The 18,434-nt window shown below is 51.1% G+C and overlaps 3 protein-coding genes across 6 annotated transcripts in view; 2 read left to right on the top strand and 1 right to left on the bottom strand.

Moving 5' to 3' along the window:
• Nucleotides 1-7,672, top strand: part of Sema4g (semaphorin 4G) — a 14,268-nt gene extending 6,596 nt beyond the window's left edge. Inside the window, exons 5-15 of the mRNA XM_028776484.1 lie at nt 518-616; nt 729-822; nt 967-1,080; nt 1,319-1,482; nt 1,558-1,727; nt 1,967-2,111; nt 2,237-2,459; nt 2,922-3,037; nt 3,129-3,289; nt 3,413-3,474; nt 5,403-7,672. Coding sequence (XP_028632317.1) covers nt 518-616; nt 729-822; nt 967-1,080; nt 1,319-1,482; nt 1,558-1,727; nt 1,967-2,111; nt 2,237-2,459; nt 2,922-3,037; nt 3,129-3,289; nt 3,413-3,474; nt 5,403-6,232 — 2,178 coding nt within the window. The 3' untranslated portion in view covers nt 6,233-7,672. The remainder of the gene's footprint in view (nt 1-517; nt 617-728; nt 823-966; nt 1,081-1,318; nt 1,483-1,557; nt 1,728-1,966; nt 2,112-2,236; nt 2,460-2,921; nt 3,038-3,128; nt 3,290-3,412; nt 3,475-5,402) is intronic.
• A 1,855-nt stretch (nt 7,673-9,527) lies between these two features.
• Nucleotides 9,528-12,107, bottom strand: Mrpl43 (mitochondrial ribosomal protein L43). 3 transcript variants are annotated; one of them, XM_028776513.1, is made up of 4 exons: nt 12,068-12,107; nt 10,366-11,846; nt 10,165-10,271; nt 9,528-10,049 (listed from the first exon to the last, which is right to left on the bottom strand). In XM_028776513.1, exons 2-4 carry the CDS (start codon nt 10,494-10,496, stop codon nt 9,808-9,810), a joined length of 480 nt encoding a protein of 159 aa, XP_028632346.1. In that variant the 5' UTR covers nt 10,497-11,846; nt 12,068-12,107; the 3' UTR covers nt 9,528-9,807. The 3 variants fall into 3 exon arrangements, with proteins under 3 accessions (XP_028632346.1, XP_028632354.1, XP_028632363.1); XM_028776521.1 differs by having other exon boundaries at nt 10,366-11,524; nt 11,725-12,078; XM_028776530.1 differs by having other exon boundaries at nt 10,366-10,438; nt 10,544-12,078.
• Nucleotides 9,802-16,622, top strand: Twnk (twinkle mtDNA helicase). 2 transcript variants are annotated; one of them, XM_028776501.1, is made up of 5 exons: nt 9,802-10,289; nt 13,422-13,662; nt 14,075-14,182; nt 14,363-14,504; nt 15,535-16,622. In XM_028776501.1, exons 2-5 carry the CDS (start codon nt 13,541-13,543, stop codon nt 15,853-15,855), a joined length of 693 nt encoding a protein of 230 aa, XP_028632334.1. In that variant the 5' UTR covers nt 9,802-10,289; nt 13,422-13,540; the 3' UTR covers nt 15,856-16,622. The 2 variants fall into 2 exon arrangements, with proteins under 2 accessions (XP_028632334.1, XP_028632324.1); XM_028776491.1 differs by lacking the exon at nt 9,802-10,289 and adding an exon at nt 10,516-12,419.
• The last annotated feature ends 1,812 nt before the right edge of the window (nt 16,623-18,434 follow it).

An 18,434-nucleotide genomic window follows, 5' to 3' on the forward strand; every position in this document is an offset into this window, starting at 1 on the left:
GAGAGAGAGAGAGAGAGAGAGAGAGAGAGAGAGAATGAGATAGAGAGTTAGGATTTGTGGGAACTCCAGGATTAGGGAGGAACATTGCTCGAAAGTAACTTTTCCCCCATGTGCATTAGTGTTTTGCCTACATGTATGTCTGTGTGAGGGTGTCATATCCTGGAGTTACAGATGGTCGTGAGCTGTCCTTTGGTTACTAGGGATTGAACCTGCGTCCTCTGGAAGAACAGTTAATGTTCTTAACTGCTGAACCATCTCTCCAACCCCTTAAAAGTAACTTTTGAGCTCATGTCAAGCCCCCATTCTCCTGAAATGCTCCTCTATCTTTGAGCTCTGGTGGTGTCTGAAAGTTAGGTGGAGGGGAATTGCAGGAGACAGACACAGGAGACACTGGAGGAGTGGTGTCAGGAAAGTATATCCTATAGGTGGGGGCAGGAATCAGACTACAAAGCTAGAGTCATGGAGATGGCTTGTATCTGGGCGGACGAGTTATATCACTGCCTCCCTCTGTCTGTAGACGGAGTGTTTCAACCATGTGCGATTCCTACAGCGGCTCAATGCCTCCCACTTCTATGCATGTGGGACCTACGCCTTCCAGCCTCTCTGTGCAGCCATTGTGAGTATCCCTGCCCCTAGCCCTGACTCCTAACCCCAGACTGGCCTGATGTTGAGCTGCACCCCTTGCCTGTCCTCAGGACCATTGACCGATTGGGACCTTTATTCTCCAGGATGCTGAGGCCTTCATCTTGCCTACTAGCTTTGAGGAGGGAAAGGAGAAATGTCCTTATGACCCAGCCCGTGGCTTCACAGGCCTTATCATTGGTGAGCAGACACTCCTGCAGCCAGCCCTCAGCCCCAGGATTCTATGATCTGAATGTGGATCCTGTTGCTAGGACTTGCCGTTTGTGCATGCCATGTTCCCTGTTGCACATGACATGTATCTCATGCCTGGATGTCCTGCCCCAGATGGAGGCCTCTACACAGCCACGCGGTATGAATTCCGGAGCATTCCTGATATTCGCCGGAGCCGCCACCCACACTCTCTGAGAACTGAGGAGGCACCCATGCACTGGCTCAATGGTTAGCAGGGTGACGGGGACTGGGGGGAGTCTATTTCTTATTGTTTACTCCTTTGGGCAGCTGACCATCCGGTTTTCAAGTCTGCAGGTGAGCCTATCCAGGCTGTGTGTGTGTGTGTGTGTGTGTGTGTGTGTGTGTTGGGGGGGCGTGGCTGTGAGGGGGCGTGGCTCCGGGGCGAGGTTGTGGGAGAGAGCATGACCTATTTCATAAGTCACTCAAATAAACACTCAACCCACAGATGCTGAGTTTGTGTTCTCTGTGCTGGTGCGGGAGAGCAAGACCAGTGCAGTGGGTGACGATGACAAGATTTACTACTTCTTCATGGAGCGTGAGGAAGGCTCCAGCAGCTTCACTCAGAGTCGCAGCAGCCACCGTGTGGCTAGAGTAGCCCGTGTGTGCAAGGTACATATATGATGCAGTCAGGGTGTGGGGAGAGGCTAGACCTCTGATCCTAATCCAGTGTCCCTGCCTCCCCAGGGAGATCTAGGAGGGAAGAAGATCCTACAGAAGAAGTGGACATCCTTCCTGAAGGCTCGTCTCATCTGCCACATCCCACAGTATGAGACACTACGTGGGGTCTGCAGCCTGGATGCTGATACGTCATCCCACACACACTTCTACGCAGTCTTCACCCTGGCCACGCAGTGGTAAGCACAGAGGTGATGGGAAAGGAACTGACGTCGTTGATGAGCTGGGGAGAGGGCGGGCTGGCTGCAAAATGAGGTCAGGCTTCTCAAGCTATCCCAGGGCCAGAGGGCATTGTGGTCCACTGATGCGCAAGATGGGTCCATAGGCCTACAGTGGAGATGGACCGTGGTAAAGTGGCTCCAGATGGAGCACAGGGTTGGGGCAGGCTCCACTCAGTCCTCCACTGTCTCATTCCTAGGAAGACGCTGGAGGCTTCGGCCATCTGCCGCTATGACCTGGCTGAGATTCAGGCTGTCTTCACGGGCCCTTTTATGGAGTACCAGGATAGTGCCCGGCGCTGGGGCCGCTATGAGGGTGGGGTGCCTGAACCCCGGCCTGGCTCGGTGAGCACCCAGGCCTGGACCCTACATTGAGTAGACGAAGCTCGGGGGTCGCGGGTGGGGCTCAACTTTATAAGAGGGAGGCAGGTGGTGGAGTCCTGAGCCTCACCACCCATCCCCCAACCCAGTGCATCACAGATTCATTGCGCAGCCGAGGCTACAACTCATCCCAAGACTTGCCCTCCCTGGTTCTGGACTTTGTGAAGTTGCACCCACTGATGGCTCGGCCTGTGGTGCCCACACGTGGGCGGCCCCTGCTGTTGAAACGCAGTGTACGCTACACACATCTCGCAGGAACACACGTCCGCACGCCTGCTGGACCCACCTATGACCTGCTCTTTCTTGGCACAGGTGCTTCTGACCCAAATCCCTGATCCCTAATGGCCTTGGTTACTGATATTTCTGAACACAATAGTTCCTGCCACACTGGGCTGGAGTATCCCCTAGCCTGAGGGACCACAGCTGGTGGCTGATTTCTTGCTTTTTTCTTTTTTTGTTTGGTTTTTCGAGACAGGGTTTCTCTGTGTAGCCCTGGCTGTCCTGGAACTCACTCTGTAGACCAGGCTAGCCTCGAACTCTCGAACTCAGAAATCCACCTGCCTCTGCCTCCCAAGTGCTGGGATTAAAGGTGTGCGCCACCACCGCCCGACTTTTTTGTTTCTTGTTCTTTTTTTTTTTTTGGTTTGGTTTTTTGAGACAGATGATTTCTTGTCTCTAACCTTATGATTCCTGAGCTGTTCCCATTAGGCGTGCTGTCGGGTACTGAGAGCAGATCACACTGTGGGGTTCTGACTTCTGCCCTTTCTACATCAGCTGATGGCTGGATCCACAAGGCCGTAGTCCTGGGCTCTGGGATGCACATTATCGAAGAGATACAAGTGTTCAGGGAGCCCCAGTCTGTGGACAATCTAGTTATCTCACCAATGCAGGTAGTCTGGCCTCAATATGCTAACAGAAAAGGGGACTGGGGAGGCTGGGCAGAGACTCGGGTTGCTGACCGACTGTCCTCTCTGGTTCCAGCACAGCCTCTACGTGGGGGCTACGACCGGAGTCATCCAGTTTCCTCTGTCCAGCTGCTCACGCTACCGTTCCTGCTATGACTGCATCCTGGCACGGGACCCCTACTGTGGCTGGGACTCCAGCACCCATGCCTGCATGGTGGCCACCACCGTAGCCAACAGGTCCCAGGGTAGAGGTTGGGGGTACGGATGGGGTAGATGTGGAGGAAGAAAGCCTGTACGGGATTACTGGTAAACCTGATGCCCATTCCCTGGTGTTCATGAATCTTGATTTTCTGTCTGCAGGACGGCATTGATACAGGACATAGAGAGAGGAAATCGAGGCTGTGAGGGCAGCAGGGACGCAGGTGAGTGGAACTCATGGGCTTGTGTGGATGTTTCTGAGTTGCTGTGCTTGGGTGGTTTCGGTGAGAACGACCTATCACAGAGTGCTGGATGGATATCTATTTCCCAAGTAACGTGTAAATGAGGAAATGGGCTCAAGACTTGGAGACAGGTGGGGGTGTGGCTCATTGGTAGAGAACTCTCCTTGTCTTATGTGTATAAAGGTCCTGGGTTTGCTTTCTAGCACCATCCCCTACCCAGAGAGGGGGGGGGAGTAAGTGGGGGGGGAAGTAAGCACAAATAACTGTGATTATTAATAATTCCAACGACAACAAGATGCAGAGGGTTAATGTGTTTCCAAACGAAACCATGTAGCAGAGCTGATATCTGAAGGAAGAACAAAAGTTGGCACTCAGAGCTGACACAGACTGAGAACTTAGGTGCCAAGCACTGGTGTAAATCCTGCCATCTGTTTATCTTCACAAACACTCCATGTGAGCGGCACCATTGTCATCCCCCTGAGGGACAGCCCCTCTGAGGCATGGGGACTGTGAGGAAACTGTTCATGGTTACTCAGCTACTAAGCGGCAGGGGTAGAAGCAACCTGGCCTGAAGCAGTCAGCTCAGAGTCTGTGCTTTTGATCACTAAGCCCTGCTGTGTCCAAGCTTACCAGGCAGGTGGAGGGCATGAGGAGGGCAATGGCACCAGCAGGGGTCAGCAGGGGTCAGCGAGTTCAGGAGGAAGAGGCTGGCGAGTGTTGGTCCTTACAGGAAACCTCGCAAGAGTTTTACACCACCAAGAAGTGGTATGATCAGATTTGGGTTGTTTGTTTGTTTGTTTGTTTTAAATCTAGACAGGGTTTCTTTGTGTAGCCCTGGCTGTCCTGGAACTCACTCTGTAGACCAGGCTGGCTTTGAACTCAGATATCTGCATGCCTCTGTCTCTCAAATGCTGGGATTAAAGGCCTCCCTACCCTATGTTTTTAAAAAATATTTTGTGAGTGCACTTTGCCTACATGTATGTATGTGCACTATGTGTATGTCTGATGTCTGTAGAAGTAAGAAGAGCATCGTATTCCCTGGAACTGGAGTTATGGGTGCTTGTGAACCACCCCATGGGTGCTGAGAGCCAAACCCAGGTCTTCTGCAAGGGCAATGACTGCTCTTAACCACTGAGCCATCTTTCTGGCTCCTGTGTTCAAATTTTTAAAGCTTTATTTATTTTGCTCACAAGCACGTGTGATGTGGATGCACACGTATGAGACACCTTATGGGAGTCGTGTTCTCCTTCCTACATGTGGATCCCAGGGGATGAAATCAGTGGTCAGGCATAGCAGCTAGCACCTACAATCACTGACCTGTCTCCTCAGTCTAGATGTGAGTCTTCAAGGATCACCTTTAGTTGCAAGAAGAGATTAACCGAGGGCCCTAGAGGGCAGACAGCCATGGAAGGAGAGAAGAGGAGCAGGCCTCAGAGTCTCCTGAGGGCAGACATAAAGATGAAGGAGAGAGAGGCAAGGGAGCCTCCCAGGTTCCTGATGCAAACTGCTGAGCAGCTCATGGTAGCAATGCAAAGAACAGACCTGGTGTGGGTGATGGGTGAGATGTTAGCTTTATCGAGATGCCCAGCACATGGTAAACAGTAGAGTCTGGTGTTCAGGAAAGGAAGCTGTACTGAAGATAAGACGCAGAGTCCTGTGGTAAAAGGTCAGAACTGAACACAGAGGGCAGAGGGCCTGCTGGAGAAGGAGAAAGGGCCTAAGACACCACTCACTTCCTACGAAGGGAGGGCCAGTGTACATCCTGGGAAGCACAATGCATGCACAGGCTTGCTTAGGTGTCACCAGTTCTAGCTTTTGTGCCTGTAGACAGCTGTCTACAGTCTATCTTGCCAATTCCAATGCTGTCTGGGATGGGCACGTATTGATCTTTCCTCCCCTATGCTCCCCAGGACCACCACCGCCACTCAAGACCCGATCTGTGCTCCGGGGTGATGATGTCCTTTTGCCCTGTGACCAGCCATCTAACCTGGCCCGGGCTTTGTGGCTACTCAACAGGAGCAAGAGCCTGAGTGATGGGCAGGATGGCTACCGCGTGGGAGTAGATGGACTGCTGGTAACAGACACACAACTGGAACACAGTGGCAACTATGGCTGCTATGCCGAGGAGAATGGCCTCCGTATGCTGCTGGCTTCCTACAGCCTCACAGTCCGGCCAGCCACCCCTGCCCCAGCTCCACAAGCCCCTGCCACACCTGGGGCACAGCTGGCACAAGACATGAGGTTGTTCTATGTGGTAGCCATTGCGATTCTTGGTGGCCTCTGCCTCATCTTGGCATCTTCCCTCCTCTATGTGGCTTGTCTTCGGGGAGGCAGACGAGGTCGAAGACGAAAATATTCATTGGGTCGGGCTGGCCGGGCAGGGGGCTCAGCTGTGCAGCTGCAGACGGTCTCGGGCCAGTGTCCTGGAGAGGAAGATGAAGGTGATGACGGAGAGGGAGCTGGCGGTCTGGAGAGTGGCTGTCTCCAGATCATCCCTGGGGAAGGAGCACCAACCCCCCCACCCCCGCCTCCCCCACCCCCACCCGCTGAGCTGACCAATGGGCTGGTGGCACTGCCCAGCCGGCTGCGAAGGATGAATGGCAGCAGTTATGTGCTCCTGAGGCAGAGCAACAATGGCGTGCCGGCAGGACCCTGCTCCTTTGCAGAGGAGCTCAGCCGCATCCTGGAGAAGAGGAAGCACACCCAGCTCGTCGAGCAGCTAGACGAGAGCTCCGTCTGAGCCCAGCCTCCCAAACACATGCTCTTCCAAGCCAGCCTGTCTGTCCTAGGCTGAGCCACTGCCTCCCCAAACATGTCCACCCTCCTTCATGCTCCCAACTCCATTGCCTTCCAACTTTGTGATGTCTCTGTAGGGCTGGCCAGAGTCATGGTTAGCCAAAGTCCCCTCTTCAGTCTCCAAGACACATGTGAGCAGCCCAGGCCCACCGGTGCTCCTTAAAGGTAGGTGCTTCCCCAGAACCAACTACTCCACAAACCCAGACCCAGTTTCTATCCCTTGACCTAAAGACTTGGGAGGATTGCCTTCTTATCCCATTATGTGCCCAACCTTCCTCTTCTTCTCAGGTAGGGCTCTGCAGGTCCAGATGGCCTCAATGTCACCACCCTCTGCACAGCTGTGTGCTGGGTAGTCCTGAATTCAGACAAGACCTCTCTCTACCAGCCACCCGAGTCCTGCTTCCATTCACATGTATACATGGACGAATGTGTATCAGCTGGGCTGCAGTGTCCTGCTCCTCCTCCTGGGGCATCCTTGTCTCACTCATCCTAGATTCAGGGCACCCTCCCAACTGTCACCTTCAGGTCTCTCCGGGCCCAGCCCCATGTGGTAACCCTTTGGCAGGAGACTGGGAACAGGCCGGCTTGGGAGGAGAGAAGCATCACTCCTCTCCTTTCCTCTGCAGCCTTTGTGAGTCAGCCTCCCTCCTCTTCTCATTCCCATGTGAGGGTGCCAGAGCTCCAGGCATGTCCTTCCCTGTGCGTATGTGGCAACACACCCGTATCATGTGCTTACATTTCCACCCACATGTACATCCTGAACCTCCCCTTGCTGCCTCAGTCAGACCTGTGTCTACTAGGTTTGGTCCATGGATATTTCAAAGGAAGATTTCCCTTCCCATGTAGCTGTCCTCACTGAACTAGGACAAGTGGCCAACACTGCACTCAATGAGCCAGCCTCCCTCTTAGGGACCAAGCAATTGCTCCTCCTAGACCAGAGCAGGAGGAAGTGACCTGGTATCTCACCTGGCACATGAAGCCCATTCCTGGAACTATGCAAAGGGCAGAGGCTGGGAGTTTGGATGCTTGGCTCCCATTCCTGTCCTACCTCACCAGGGCACTTTCAAGGTCCAAGGGCCTCAGATGTCTCCAGGCCCATATGGGACAATCAACCCTGACTGAGCTCTCCCATTCCCCTTGGGTGAGGATGACTGTTATTTTTGTAGCTGAGAACGTGGAACCCCACGAGTTTTTACTGCCCTTCACCCATACCTCTCCCACCTCCACCCCACAATGAATGTATTTATTGTGAGAATGGCTGTACTTCTTCAGGAATGCCCCCACTTGTCACGCAGGTGGGTGGAGCAGGCGCGTGATGGAATAGGGAGCCTGGGCTCTGCTCCTCCTCCTGATGTTGGCTAATAAATGCCCTCTTTCCCCCACAGCTTTGAGTGTCTGCTCGGTCTAGACTGGCTTTACCAGAGCCAGATTTCTGGCTAATGGAGAAGGTGCTCCAGAGATTTCTTCATCTAGGGTTGGCTTTGTTCCCCATAAAAATATTTACATAAGGAATGAGATCCTCCACGTCGGCCTCTGCTGAGCTGGGCAGGCACAGGGCCACGAGGGCTCACTTTTCTCACTGATGACCATGTTAAGGGGGATAAAATCAGAGCAGCTCATGAAGTCACAAGGACTCCCAGCATTTGCTCCTGGCCCTCTTCCTTTGGCTGTATCTTTGCAGATAGGGAACTTCACTGTTGCTCAAGCTGATCACCAACTCCTGGTTATGTACAACTACTGATACACACTAACAGCTCCTTGCTTTTAAAAAAAAGTGTTGCCTGTGTGCACATATGCTTTAACATGCCAGGGTGCACATATGGAGGTCAGGGGACAATTTGAGAGAATGTTTGCTTCTTCTTCCACTATGTGAGTCCTGGGGATCAAACTCAGGTTACCAGGCTTGCCAATGATTGCTTTTATATACAGAGCCATCTAACCAGCTCTTTTTTTTTTTTTTTTAAAGACCTGGTCTTACTGTGTAGCCCTCACTGGCTTGGAACCCTCTTTGTAGACTAGACTGCCCTTGAACTCATCTACCTGGCTGCCTCTGCCTTCTGAGTGATGGTCATTAAAAGTTGTACCACCACACTAAGGCCTTTCCCTTCCCTCCCTGACACCCTGATGCCAGATACCCTCAGAGACCAGGTAACCTGGAACCACCACAGATGGTTGTTGCTTGCCATGTGGTTGCTGAGAATTGAACCTGAGGCCTCTGGAAGAGCAGCAAGCGGTCTTAACCCCTAAGCCACCTCTGCCTGGAAGATACTCTCTGCCAGCCCTTGTGCCCCCCACCCCCAAGCTTCTCAGCACTTCCCACTCCTCCATCCAGGGACAGACACGAGCTCAGTGCTGTACAAAGAATTTTGGGGTAGGAGTGCAATTAGAACTACATAAAGCGTGTCACCTGGGACCTGCTCTGAGACTCTGGATCATATTGCCTTTGACACTAACCATTAAAAGGTTTTATGTTCTGCTTCTGCTTTCAGAGTCAAAAGTATGGCTTATGCTTAAAACATGCATACATTTTGAGCCAAGCACAGTGGCGCACATCTTTAGTTCCAGCACTTGGAAAGCAGATACAGGCAGGTCTCTATGAGTTTGAAGCCAGCCTGTGTCTACACAGTGATCCTGGACAGTCAGAGCTACATAGTGAGATCTTGCATCTTGAAAAAATTACAAATTTTTGACTTGTGACTTTGAGAGGCTGGAAAGATAGCTCTGGTGGTTAAAAGCATTGACTGTTCTTTCAAAAGACTCGAGTTCAATTCCCAGAACCAATATGGTGGCTCACAACTCCCTGTAACTCCAGTTCCAAGGGACCCTTGGAACTTGGCCTTCTGGCCTCTGAGTACTGTATGTGCATGGTGCACAGAAATACACGCAGGCAAAACACTTATACACATGATAAACATGATAAATAATCTTCAAACATGGTTTTAGGAAGTTTAATAACTTCAGTTTTCTTCCTTTTTCGTTTTTCTTTTTTTTTTTTTTCTTTTGGAGACCTGGTTGTCTTGGAACTTATTCTGTAGACCAAGATGGCCTTAAACTCAGAGATTCACCTGCCTCTGCCAACCAAATGCTGGGAATTAAAGGCACACACCAACACCAGATTCGACTTCAGTCTCCCAAACTGCACATAAACACTGATATAAGGTGCCTTGCCCAATGCTATACCACAGCGAGAACAACAGGACATCCTGTGTCCTTCAGAAGACAGTCTTCAGACTCTTTGCTGTGTTTTGAAATCATTATTATGTGTATTTCAGAAATCAAGGTCCTTGTATAACATTTGGAAGTGTTGTACACTTCTCACATCTCAGTTTACAAGGAGGCCAACTGAATCAGAATTAGGGTATTCACAAGGTAGCAGCACCTCGCTACAAGTGGGCAATGGGGAAAGCTCTTCTTTCTCCCGGGCCACACCCTCGCTGGTAGGCTCCACCTACTTGGCCTGCATTTGAAATCTGAAAGAGGAACGAATCCTATCACTTTCACCGTCCAAAGCCTGGTTCTTTACTGTGCTTGTACGGAAGCCGGAGCAGAATCCTGGAGTTCTCTGGGCCGCAGCCCGTGGAGGGCAGTCCGTTTGTTGGTGAAGGGGTGCCACTGGCCCTGGATGCTAGGGTTGTCCGTATGGAAGGGCTTGCGGATGCGGATCACATCCAAGCCGGATTGGTCTGCCAGCTTCTGCACCAGCGACGTGATCTCCTCCACCGACTTGCTGTTGACGTTTTCCTCGCGCACAGCCCCGTTAACTGCCAGAGGAAAGTGGGAATGAGTGTAAGCCTCCAGGTCGGAAAACAAACAAGTAAAACCCAGCGGGCAAGCCGGGATCCCGCCCCCCTCCCACCCTAACTCGGCCCAGCTCACGGTATTCGGCCACTATTCTTGGCACGGCGCACGGGCGCGGGTTCACGTATATTACGACTCCTGGGTTCCGTCGGGCGAAGTCGGTCACTTCGCGTTCCACGAACTCCCTGCGAGACGCAGCGAAGGTGAGTACGGTTCGCGGAACCCAGTCCCGTCGTTCCCCGCCCCCCTTTCCGGTCCTCCCGCTACCGCGCCCCTCACCTGGCGCCGCGGGACGAGGGCGCATCCCGGCTGAGGCTGAGGCTGAGACGCTGCAGCTGCTGCACGTAGCGACCTAGCCCATTATGGAGGACGCTGGTCAGAAAGCGGCTCGGAGTCCCGCGCCCGGTCATGGCTACCGTTAGATAGCCGGGACACGGAGCTGGAGGGCGGGACTAACCGACGACTTCCGGTTCCGGGGGCATGGGCGCCTAGGAGAGTTTTGCTTCCGGAGTCACAGCGACTGGCGCGTGCGGGCGACCCACGTTGCGGACAGAACACTAGAAAGGAGAGCGGTGACGCGAAGCTGGGGGCGGGAGCGTGGAGCTTCTGAAGTGGAGGGCAGAGCCCGGAGCCAGTGAGGACGCCGGGCCTGAGCGCGTGACCTCCAGCGGTGTGGAGGGTCCCTGTGAGCGCTAGGAACTAAGAGCGCCTGGAGTTGGGGTTCAGACAGGATGCGGAAAGCCGTAGAGATGAGGTTGGCGAGGAGAGTCCGTAGAGGGGTAGTAGACGTGAAGAGATGATACAGAGAAGCCGTTTAGATTGAGGGACCGTAGAAGGCCCTAGAAATATGAGAATCTTCAGAGAGGGGCGTAGACGAGAAAGGGTAGTATAGGTGTGTAGGGATGAAGTAGCAATATACAGGCAACCAAGGGGATTAAGAACTGTGTTCTTAAAGAAGTTTTAGTAGAGAAAAAGAGAAAAGCCAGCAATTGTGAGTTCTGTGAGTGCTTTGTGGAAGGTTCCAAGTGAAGGCACTAAACCAGATACCAAAAGTTTTTGCAGCAGTTGCATCCCACTCCATTAGGAAATGTGGCTGCTTCTCCGACGTGCGTATCCTCTCCGGATCTTGCTGCCACTTCGTGGGGAGTGGGTGGGTAGGAGAGGCCTGCCCCGAAGCTTGGCTCCAGGCCCTCCCCGTAGAAGGTACAGAAAAGAAGCGCTCCCAGCTTTAGAGATACCTATGTCACCTGTGACTACAACTGAAATCCGCCAATATTTACGTGCACATGGGATCCCCTTCCAGGATGGCCACAGCTGCCTTCGAGCACCAAGTCCCTTTGTGGCGTCCTCAGACATCAAAAATCAGAATAAGGATGCTACCACTTCCTTCTGCCTCTTCATCGACAAGACCACAGGACACTTTCTCTGCATGACCAGCCTAGCAGAAGGGAGCTGGGAAGACTTCCAGGCCAGTGTGGAGGGACGAGGGGATGGGGCCAAAGAGGGAGTCCTACTTAGGGAGGGCCCAGAAGCTGAGGACAGGGAGGAGGTCTTGAGAATCTGGAACCGAGCCATACCTCTTTGGGAGCTTCCTGACCCTGAGGAAGCCCAGCTAGCTCGTGTGGTGTTTGGCCTTACCAAGGTGACAGATGACACACTCAGGAGATTCAATGTCCGATATCTTCGATCTACTCGAAGTCTGGTCTTTCCTTGGTTCACCCCTGGGAGCTCAGGATTACGTGGCCTGAAGCTACTAGGGGCTGAGGGTCAGGAAAATGGAGTACACTACGTAGACACCACTATTCCCCGGCCTGGTGTCTATCACAACCTATTTGGATTACCACTGATCAGCCGTAGAGATGCGGAGGTGGTCCTGACAAGCCGTGAACTGGACAGCCTGGCCTTGAGCCAGTCCACGGGCCTGCCAACCCTTTCCCTGCCCCGAGGAACGGTCTGCTTACCCCCTGCCCTACTCCCTTACCTCGAACAGTTCCGTCGGATTGTGTTCTGGCTAGGAGATGACCTTCGATCCTGGGAAGCTGCCAAACTGTTTGCCCGAAAACTCAACCCCAAGCGATGCTCTTTGGTGAGGCCTGGGAGCCAACAACCTCGTCCCCTGGAGGCCTTAAACCAAGGCTTAAGTCTTCCCCGTATTCTTCGTACTGCCCTCCCTGCCTGGCACAAGTCTATTGTGTCTTTTCGCCAGCTCCGAGAAGAGGTTTTAGGAGAACTGTCAAATGTGGACCAAGCAGCTGGTGTCCGTTGGAGCCGCTTCCCAGACCTGAATCGTCTGCTGAAGGGACATCGGAAGGGCGAGTTGACGGTCTTTACAGGTGACTCTGTAAAATCACTGGTTTGGGGGCTGGAGAGATGGCTCAGTGGCTAAGAGCGCTGGCTGCTTTTGCAGAGGACTCAGAGTTCAATTCCCATCACCCATATAGTGGCTCACAACTGTCTGTAGCTCCAGTTCCAGGGGGATCTGATGACTTCTTCTGGCCTCTAAGGACACCAGGCATGCATATGTTCCACAGCCATATATGCAGATAGAACACCCATATCCATAAAATATTATAAAAATATCAGTGTTTTAGGTAAAGGATTAGACAATATGGTGACAAAGTATGTGGTGTTTGGCCACTGGCAGTATCTATTTATTTATTTATTTATTTATGATTTATTTATTATGTACATGAGTGCTTTGTATGTATGTATGTGCACAACATGCATGCCTGATGCCCTCAGAAGCAAAAACTTATTCTATCACCTGGAACTGGACCTGCAGATTGTTGTGAGCCATCATGTGGGTGCGGGGAATCAAATCCAGGTCTTCTGCAAGAGCAACAAGTACTCTTAGTTACTGCTTCATCCCTCCTCACCCTGCTGGCAGTGTTGAAAGGAGGCTTCCCCTCTCAACTTTGACTGGAATCTTGGTTCAAAGACCAGACTTTCATCTTTTTGTTTGTTTTTTTGTTTTTAAGATTTATTTATGTTATGTATGTGAGCACACTGTAACTGTCTTCAGACACACCAGAAGAGGGCATCGGATCTCATTACAGATGGTTGTGAGCCACCATGTGGTTGCAGGGAATTGAACTCGGGACCTCTGGAAGAGCAGTCAGTGCTCTTAACCACTGAGCCATCTCTGCAGCCCCTCTTTTTTGTTTTAGGTTTTTTGGTTGTTTGAGACAGGGTCTCTCTGTGTAGCCCTGGCTGTCCTGGAACTCACTCTATAGACCAGGCTGGCCTTGAACTGAGAGACACCCCCACCCTGCTTCTGCCTCTCATGTGCTACCAGACTTTCTTCTTAACTCGAGGCTTTGTCTATCCCCCTATAGGGCCAACAGGCAGTGGCAAGACAACATTCATCAGTGAGTATGCCCTGGACTTGTGTACCCAGGGAGTGAACACACTGTGGGGTAGCTTTGAGATCAGCAACGTGAGACTAGCCCGGGTCATGCTGACTCAGTTTGCTGTGACACGGCTGGAAGAGCAACTGGACAAGTACGAAGAGTGGGCAGACCGTTTCGAGGACCTGCCTCTCTACTTCATGACTTTCCACGGACAACAGAGCATCAGGTAAGACCGTCAAAGCCCAGTTACTTTTCAAGGAGATAATTAATTAATTGATTGATTAGAGGTAGGTCTCTCTTGCTAGCTCTGGCTGTCCTGGATCTCATTATGTAGACCAGGCTGCCCTTGAATTCACAGAGATCCACCTGCCTCTGTCTTCAGAGTGCTGGGATTAAAAGGTATGTGTCACCATACCTGGCCCTTCCTTTCATTTTTGAGAGATCACATCATTTTTTTGATTCTTTTTCCAATTCTAGTGAGAGTGCCATCCAGTCTCTTTAGACAGGCTTGGGGTTTTCAGAGAACATGAAGTCGGGAGAGCAGGTCTTCACTGGTGTTTTCAGGATGCAAGCTCTTCCCCCCTGGAGTGTCCTGAGGCTATTTGTTGACTATTTAAATGGCTGCTTCTCTTTCCCAGGTCTGTCATAGACACAATGCAGCATGCTGTCTACGTCTATGACGTTTGTCACGTAGTCATCGACAACTTGCAGTTTATGATGGGTCATGAGCAGCTCTCTACTGACAGGTGAGCTCTTCTCCTCTAACTCAGACACACGTCTTCTCTTGAAGCTGTCAGGGACTGGAGGGTGAACCCTTATGTAGAAGGTGTAACAGGGCTGGGATAGTTTGTCTGGAGTGACTTGCTCAAGAGTTTATGTATGTTCCACCCAATAACCTTTTTTATTGCTGAACTTCGTTGCTGCAGGATTGCAGCTCAAGACTACATTGTTGGAGCCTTTCGGAAGTTTGCTACAGACAATAGCTGCCACGTGACTCTGGTTATTCACCCACGGAAAGAAGATGACGACAAGGAACTGCAGACAGCATCCATTTTTGGCTCAGCCAAAGTGAGTTGTCTTTAAGGTACTCAAGCTCTGAGGAGTTAGAGAGTGTAACGAGAAACAGTCCTCATTCAGTCTTAGAGCCTCAAGATTGTCCTGAACAAGAGAAAGACGTGGGGCTCTGGGGCCATGGCACGAGAGACATCAGGGATGGGAGTTTGTTCTTTGCAGTCTAGGAACTCACATCTGCTAGCAGCAGAAAGTGTGAGCGGGTGATTGCAGCTCCATGAGTTGAGCTATAAGGAGTTACCTGTGAGTCATCCTGTGACATCTGGGGAGACTTCCCAGCAGACATCCCAACAAAAGTCATACTGAGGTTTCCAATAAATGGGAAGGCCTTCTTGGCCACAGGACCAGCTCCATCCTGATGTCTCCAGTGGTCTACTGAATTCCTTTTACATGCAAGGCCTCAGCTAGGCAAGGGGAGTTGAGGCTGAGTTGTAAAAACTTTGTCACTTTGAAACAAACATGGAACAAGAATAATGCAGAAGTTAAAAAACATGGTGGTACTGTAGGGGATCAAAGGTGGTCCTAGGGAAGTGATACATGAGTGGTGAGAATAAGGTGGGCAGGTAGGAGGGGCCACCATGAAGGAGAGGCATTGAAAGCAGGGCCAGCAGTACCAAGTCTGAGACAGTGGTGAGTTTGTTACAGCTGGGAGATTGCCGGCTCCAGCATTGACTGTGATGAGTTGTTTAAAGAGCTTAGTGATGAGGGGCTACTTTTCCCGTTTTAAAGATTTACTTTATTTAATGTGCATGGGTGTTTTGCCTGCATGTATGTCTGTGCACCACATGCATATTGGTACCCACAGAAGCCAGAAGAAAGCATTGGATTCCCTGGGACTAGAGTTACAGACATTTGTACAGACTACCCTGGGGGTGCTGGGAATTGAACCTAGACCTTCTGAAAGAGCAGCCAGTACTCTTAACTGTTGGGCCATCTCTTAAGCCTCTCCTTTTCCCAATCTTGGCACTCCTCCCTGTACCCTCAACCTTTCACTCCTGTCTTTTTTCTCCTGCCCCCTCTCTTTTAGGCAAGCCAAGAAGCAGACAATGTTCTGATCTTGCAGGATAGGAAGCTGGTGACTGGGCCTGGGAAACGGTATCTGCAGGTGTCCAAGAATCGCTTTGATGGAGATGTAGGTGTCTTCCCACTTGAGTTCAACAAGAGTTCCCTTACCTTCTCCATCCCACCCAAGAGCAAAGCCCGACTCAAGAAGATCAAGGATGACAATGGGCTGGTGGCCAAAAAGTCCTCTTCTGGCAAAAAAGGGGCTGTGCACCAGAACTCTGAGACTTGCTTAGGCCAGGACCCCAGCCCCTACCAGCCAGATACCTCCAAGTCCTCAAGGTGAAAGCAGTGCACAGCTGCTTGCCGAAATGAGCCTGGTAGACCAGGCTGACGCACAGACGCTTGGGCTGGGCTCGTCCATATAGTCCTGAGCACGGAACCTTTCTCAGCTCAGGGCTGGGTTCCATGGTGAAAAATTTTAATTCAGCAGCTACTGGGGATCTCCTGAATGCTGGTTTGTTTGTTTGTTTGTTTGTTTGTTTGTTTGTTTGTTTTTCCCCATAGGTTTTAATGTATGCACTGAAAAGACAAGGTCTGTTTCCAAAGAGCCAGCATTCTGGTGAAAGGAGCAAAGCAAAGTGAAGCAAAGCTAGACTGCTCAGCTAGTTTTGATTAGTCAGTCTAAAAAGGTGTCTGAGCAGAGTGCATGTGAGAACTAGACATGGGCCTTGTGAACCTCTGGAGAAAGGGACCTCGGGTGGGAATGAGCAAGTCAGATAAAGGGGGTGGCAGGAGAACCTGCCATGAAACAGGAGGCTTGCTGAAACTCCAGCATGTTGGCATTCAGAGCCGAAGAATGATGCAGCAGACACCAAGCCTCTCTGCTCTGCTTTATAGAGCCAGGTAGAAGAATGGATCTGAGGTGCTTATCCTGTACGATCAGGGCCTCAAAGACGGGAGCTGCTTCTCACTGGACCATGGGAAGAAGCTGTAAGCCTGCAGTGCCTGCCCCCTGGGTACCGATTCCACTGTATGCTACATCTGACAGCTGGAGCTAGGACTCTTTGTAGAGCCTTTTCCAGTTTGAATGAAGCATTTCTATTGCCTTTGTTTCTGTGCTTTTTCTTATTTGTCCACCAGGTGTCTCCCCGCACTAATTGGATTTCTTCTCTGAATTAGGTAAATGGGACCTTTTACCCACTTCAACCTTTGAGCCATAGGCTCCCAAATAGCAGGGAGTAGTACAGGGTCTTCACATCACACCCCCTAAATATACACCTTCCTTGGCCTAGGGGAAACAGAGTGGTGTGATAACTTACCTGAGGACTCCAGAAAATCCTTGACAGGTGTGGGTCAATGGGCCACATACCCAGGCCTTCCTTGCCTGACCAGCCGTCCCTCTTCACCTGTGAGGTGAGCCATTTACATTTCTCAGTGTAGACTCAAGAATCAATTCTAGCTGGGTGTGGTGGTGAATGCTTTGAATTCCAACACCCGGGAGGTAGAGGTAGGAAGATCAGGAGTTTGAAGTATCCTAAACTACACAGTGTAGGCCAGACTGAGCTACTCAAAACCTTGTCTCAAAAAATAGCTTCTTTTTATCTTTACCCTCATCTATTTCCTCTGGAATCCTCCCATTTCTTCTTAACGTGCTAGAGCTCCTGGGAATTTGTTAAAAAGGCAGAGCTTAGGGCAGTCTCTCCCCTGGGCCTTGACAGACTCTGAGTTTGAGTTTGATATGGAGTCTGGATGCCTCAGTTTAACAAGCGCTACAGAAGATTGTAGAAGAAATGATCCACAGACTGCCAGGCATGTTGCTAAATGACCTTTTAATTTCACTTCCTTTGAAACCCTAAAGTACTGATTTCAAGATGTTCAGACTGGGGGTCTTAGAAAGCCTCTGCCTTTTACTCCCTAGAGGAAGAGCAACCTTTTCAAATCAACCCAAGAGGAAGCTTTTAGAACCAGATGGAAGAGTCCAGGGTTTCTGAGAATCCTAGCCACAAAGACCTAAAACAATTGCTTGCAAAGCTGTTGGTGGTGGGGAAGAACCCAGGGGTGGGGGTAGCTCCTCCGGGGTCTGCCTTCTTGGGGGTCTCTCCCAGACTGGCTGGAGCCAGGCCTCTCTAATCCTGCAGTAATCATTACCAGCAGTTGGCTGCTCTAGGCCTCATCCAGGGTCTGAACTATTTAAGTCAGCCATGCCTTCCAGATGTACAAAAAGAGCTTTTCTACCTATAAGGGCATGGATTCTATATTCTACTCCCCCTAAAATGCCTGGGGTGTTCTCAGAAAATCCTTTAGTTTCTAGTTTGGAGTTTGTGAGGGCTGTACGATCAGCAGAGAGAAACAGATACGCATTTGCCTGTTTGTCTTGCCCCACCCTCCTGGCGCACACCCCCGCACAGCACAAACCAGAATGAGGAGGAGGAGGGGAAGCTAACACACCCCCTACACAAACACATTCCACTTCATACCTGCCCTAAAGTCCCCACAGCAAGATCTAGCACAAAGTATGCTCGGTAGCTATTGGAGCTTAGAAGCCAGGAAAGGTAAGTCCCTATATCTTTAATATAAAGTCCTGGGGAGGCGCTTTATATCCACATACTCAAAGTGCCTTGAAGCAAATCACCTGGGATGGAGTCGTGTAACCCTGTGCTCCAATTAATGTCCCAGAGACCTTCTGGAAGGGTCTGGCCTAGCAGGGTCAGATTAGCTCTGCAGCCCTGTTTTCAGACTGACATTGTGTCTCACATGGCTGTGAGGGGCAGCTTTAGGTCTTCAACAGCTGTGCTGTGTGAGTGAGTCTGAGAAGAGACCAAACTCACCTTGGTCTCCTGCAGGCCAATTACTCAGGCAGTGGGTCTGGCTCAGAGAGCTGTAAACTCATGCCTTCCCACAATATACCTGGTAAGCCAGGGA

Source organism: Grammomys surdaster, unplaced genomic scaffold (assembly GCF_004785775.1).
Source record: "Grammomys surdaster isolate TR1022 unplaced genomic scaffold, NIH_TR_1.0 66, whole genome shotgun sequence".
In the NCBI taxonomy this organism is placed as follows: Eukaryota; Metazoa; Chordata; class Mammalia; order Rodentia; family Muridae; genus Grammomys; species Grammomys surdaster.